At 37.6% G+C, this 3,792-nt stretch overlaps 1 protein-coding gene across 1 annotated transcript; it reads left to right on the forward strand.

Annotated features, from left to right (window-relative positions):
• Positions 1-221: 221 nt before the first annotated feature.
• On the forward strand, positions 222-1,714 carry LOC129685883 (E3 ubiquitin-protein ligase RLIM-like; the record flags this gene model as incomplete). The annotated part of the gene is made up of 1 exon (XM_055619394.1): positions 222-1,714. A coding segment is annotated over one exon (1,493 nt), but the record flags the coding sequence as incomplete, so codon positions are not given.
• Positions 1,715-3,792: the final 2,078 nt, after the last annotated feature.

Below are 3,792 nucleotides of genomic sequence, written 5' to 3' on the forward strand. Positions count from 1 at the left end.
AATATAGGATATTTCAAAGGCAATTTTGAACTCTGTGTAAATTTTGATTTTTATGTTTTACATTTTTCACTTTTATTGATGCTATGTGAAATATGAAACCAATTCAGATTAAATATCTGAATTTTTAGGGTTATTTTATTTATTTTTGAAGCAGTGTCAAACAAGTATACATTCTAATTTTGAGAGTTCCTATCTGCTTAACTTTCGTTTTATGTTTACAGGTGAAGAAAACACTTCAGATGTTGTGCCTAGTAATGATTCTGAAAGAGTCCAGGTTCCCTCTTTTCAACAATCTGAAACTATAACACGAAGAAAAATACTGGAGGGTGGGCTTGGGGCAAGAAAAAGTCAGTGTAAACCAAAGAATAATGACATCACTGGAGAGATGAGATTTACCTTTCATGATGGGAATTCAAATCCTCAAAATGACCATGTATTATCTTCAGGACATAGCTACCATGACTGTACAAGGAGAAGCCAGAATGAAGTGGAACATCAACAACCTGAGTCAACCTGTGTAATCCCTTTCTCACCAGAGGAAGATATAACTGATGTTTTAATCAAAGGGCCACCTATTAAAGATAGAATCTCCAGAAGACAGAGTCCAGAAGTTCTGATAGTTGGAGAAACAATGGGAAGTCGGCCACTTCCACATACTCAGGATATGGAATTAGTGAGAGCTTATCATCATGTCTTACCAGGAACACAGTCACATCTTAAGGTGGATGAGTCTTTCCTTGGTTCTAATGGTCACATAGGTTTGCAATTGGGAGATAATTTGTCTATATCTGATTTGCAAAGAACATCTTCTCCAACGATAGAACACATATCGCCAAAGAACACTGATCATAACAGTCAGTCTATATCTGTAACACCAAGTAAATTTGTCCCTGTGGAAACTAATCAAGAAGAAAACAGAAACACCTCTTCCTGTCCTAATCAGACAGGTATAGAGAATTCTGAAATAATTTCTGTTGATCAAACCGCAAACACTAGTTTAGATTTTACAAGACCTGCATCTCCTTTTGGACTATCAGGGTACATCCAGACCGTAGTTTATGAGATACTCGATGACAATTGGATTTCGATTCAGTTAGAGGACTTTGACTCACCATCAAGTGATAATGATAGAAGACTTCATTCTGGTGAGAGTGAGATTTCCAGTTCTGTTTCCAGTTCTAATTCAAGTTCTACCCATAATTCTATCACAAATTCCTTACCCTGGTCCAATTTAAGATTCAATCAACATATTTTACCTACTCCTGTGGCTAGTGACAATACTATAGTCAATAATATAAATTCATCAGCTAGCTCACAAAATGAAGACACTAACGATTTAAATATACTACCTCACCCACTCTATGAGGCCAGACAGAGAAGGCGTGTTACCACTCCAGAATTTTCTGCTGATAGTGATTCTTGGCCATCAATGCCTCATTTTACCATCCTCAATAATGTTCGTAATTACCACCCTAAAGGACTTACCAAACAACAGATTAACAGTTTACCAGTAAGAGATTTTTGTAAATATGATAAATTAAACCAGTGCAGTATTTGTATTACACGGTATAAACAAGGCAGTAAGATTCGCATACTACCTTGCGCTCATGAATATCATCATAAATGCATTGATCGTTGGCTATCTGACAACTCAACTTGTCCTATTTGTCGCCTACATATAATAAATCCTGATAACACAGAAATTCTAATTTGAGTTCTGGACCTCAGAAAAATAAATTCTTTAAATATTGATTGAATAAAAGTCATTTGCTGTCTTCATTTGTGTTTCCATTTCCTTGAAACAGTCATGACCAAAAACCGCATAAGGCTGAAAGAATTGATTCGATACATATATATGTACTGGGTAACAATCAGCTGAGAGAAACCAAGCAGGAAGCTGGAAGCAGGCAATGATGCAGAGAGGATGGAAGAATGATGCTTAATTGCTTGTTCTTTTTTTTTTTCCAGTTGCAATATTTTTATTCAGACACCCTTTACCCAGATTCCCTTGTTAGAAGTTTTACTTCTGATATACATTTTTCTGCTGCTTTTCTATCTGTACAAACCGTTGGATGAAACCCATAATTTGATATATAGTCACAGGCAAAGATTGTACTCTTCTATGGAGGAAAGTCTATGGTGAACTATCTTTTCTCACATTTCCCTGTTATGGTCAGTCATCAAGTGACCATCAACATGTGTTAAGAAATATACTCATGGTGTAATACGGAAAGGCTTGCACTGAAGATGCCCTCTAGAGTTTAATACTTATTCTGGATATTAGTCCTTTTCTAATTAATTTTTTATTAACTACAGTTTATTTATTTGTTTTTTTTTTTGGAAGGCCTATTTTTTAATTCTTTATTAATTACACTTTATTCACTTTGTATCCGCCCTGTGGTTTCCTCCCTCCTCCCATCCCAATCCCCCCCTTCCTCCACAATCTGCCTGCATGCCCATCCTCAAGTCCACTGATAGGGGAGGTCTTCTATTTTTTGCTTATTTCTCAATTTAATACAACAAAGATCTCCAGTGCTACATCTCAGCTTCTTGTGTAATTGGAATGGAGGAACTTTGATGCAGAGCGAGAAGCCTTTGCATATTAATATTATACAGAGACACAGTTAAGCTGGAACTGACATATATTTTAATAGAGGAGTAGATTATTCGCAGACATAATAGCCAAGTCCATTGAAGGACTGAAAAGCTCTGAGACAAAATAAGTATAATAAATGCCGAACATGACACAGGAAAACAGGCCAGAATACCAATCTCAGGGCAATACCCTATGGTTTCAACAGCTATGAAAACCTTCACATGCTAGCCTGGAATCATACGATAGGTTTTGAATTCACACAAGTCTTACTTTAATCTCAGCTTCACCCTGAATGTACTTCCTACCACATGATCAGGTTCACACTTGAAGGTTTTAACTTCTCTCTGGTAAAAAGTAGTTTCATGATTCTTTCTGAAACATATCATGATGAATAATGTCTATAAAGTGTAATGATTGTTCCATCCTTAGGAAGGAAATTTCCAGGAAAACAGTAATAACAAAATATGAATTCTAACTCAAGACAAATATAGTAACATTCAAAAAGAGAAATTAGTTGTTGAAAGTCTCATGGATGGATAATTCATTTTTTTTTCAGCTTTGCCATTCATTAACTGGCTCTCTGTAAAGTTTTCTTTGTTATTATTATTGTTTACTATTATTAGTTACATTTTTTAACTCTATCCCCGCTGTATCCTGCTCCCTATTCAATCCCAATCCCACCATCCCTCCCTCAGCTTCTCCCTGCCCCTTTCCATGTCCACAGATTGGGGAGGACCTCCTCCCCTTTCGTCTGGCCCTGTTTTATCAGGTATCTTCAAGACTGGCTGCAAAGTCCTCCTCTGTGGCCTAGCAGAACTGCTCCTCCCTTGGGGGGTGGGGAGGTCAAAGAGCCTGCCATTGAATTCCTGTCAGAGATTGTCCCTGTTCCCCTTACTATGGGAAACCAATTGGTTATTGAGCTACCACGAGCTTGATCTGAGCAAAGGTTCTAGGTTATATCCATACATGTTCCGTGGTTAGAGAAATAGTTTCAGAAAAAAACAAAACAACAACAACAACAAAAAAACCCTGTGCCCACATATATTTGGGACATCGAGGCCTCTGCACTGCTGATCCAGATGCCCATATCCATCATCCCATGGTCCCGGGTCTACTAGCCAAGATGCTGTCCCTGTGGGGTAACTCAGACACTGACTGCACAGTCTGCTCAATGCCGGAGTGACAAATATTACGCT

This window comes from Psammomys obesus, unplaced genomic scaffold (genome assembly GCF_907164565.1).
Source record: "Psammomys obesus unplaced genomic scaffold, mPsaObe1.curated_primary_1811, whole genome shotgun sequence".
Taxonomy (NCBI): domain Eukaryota; kingdom Metazoa; phylum Chordata; class Mammalia; order Rodentia; family Muridae; genus Psammomys; species Psammomys obesus.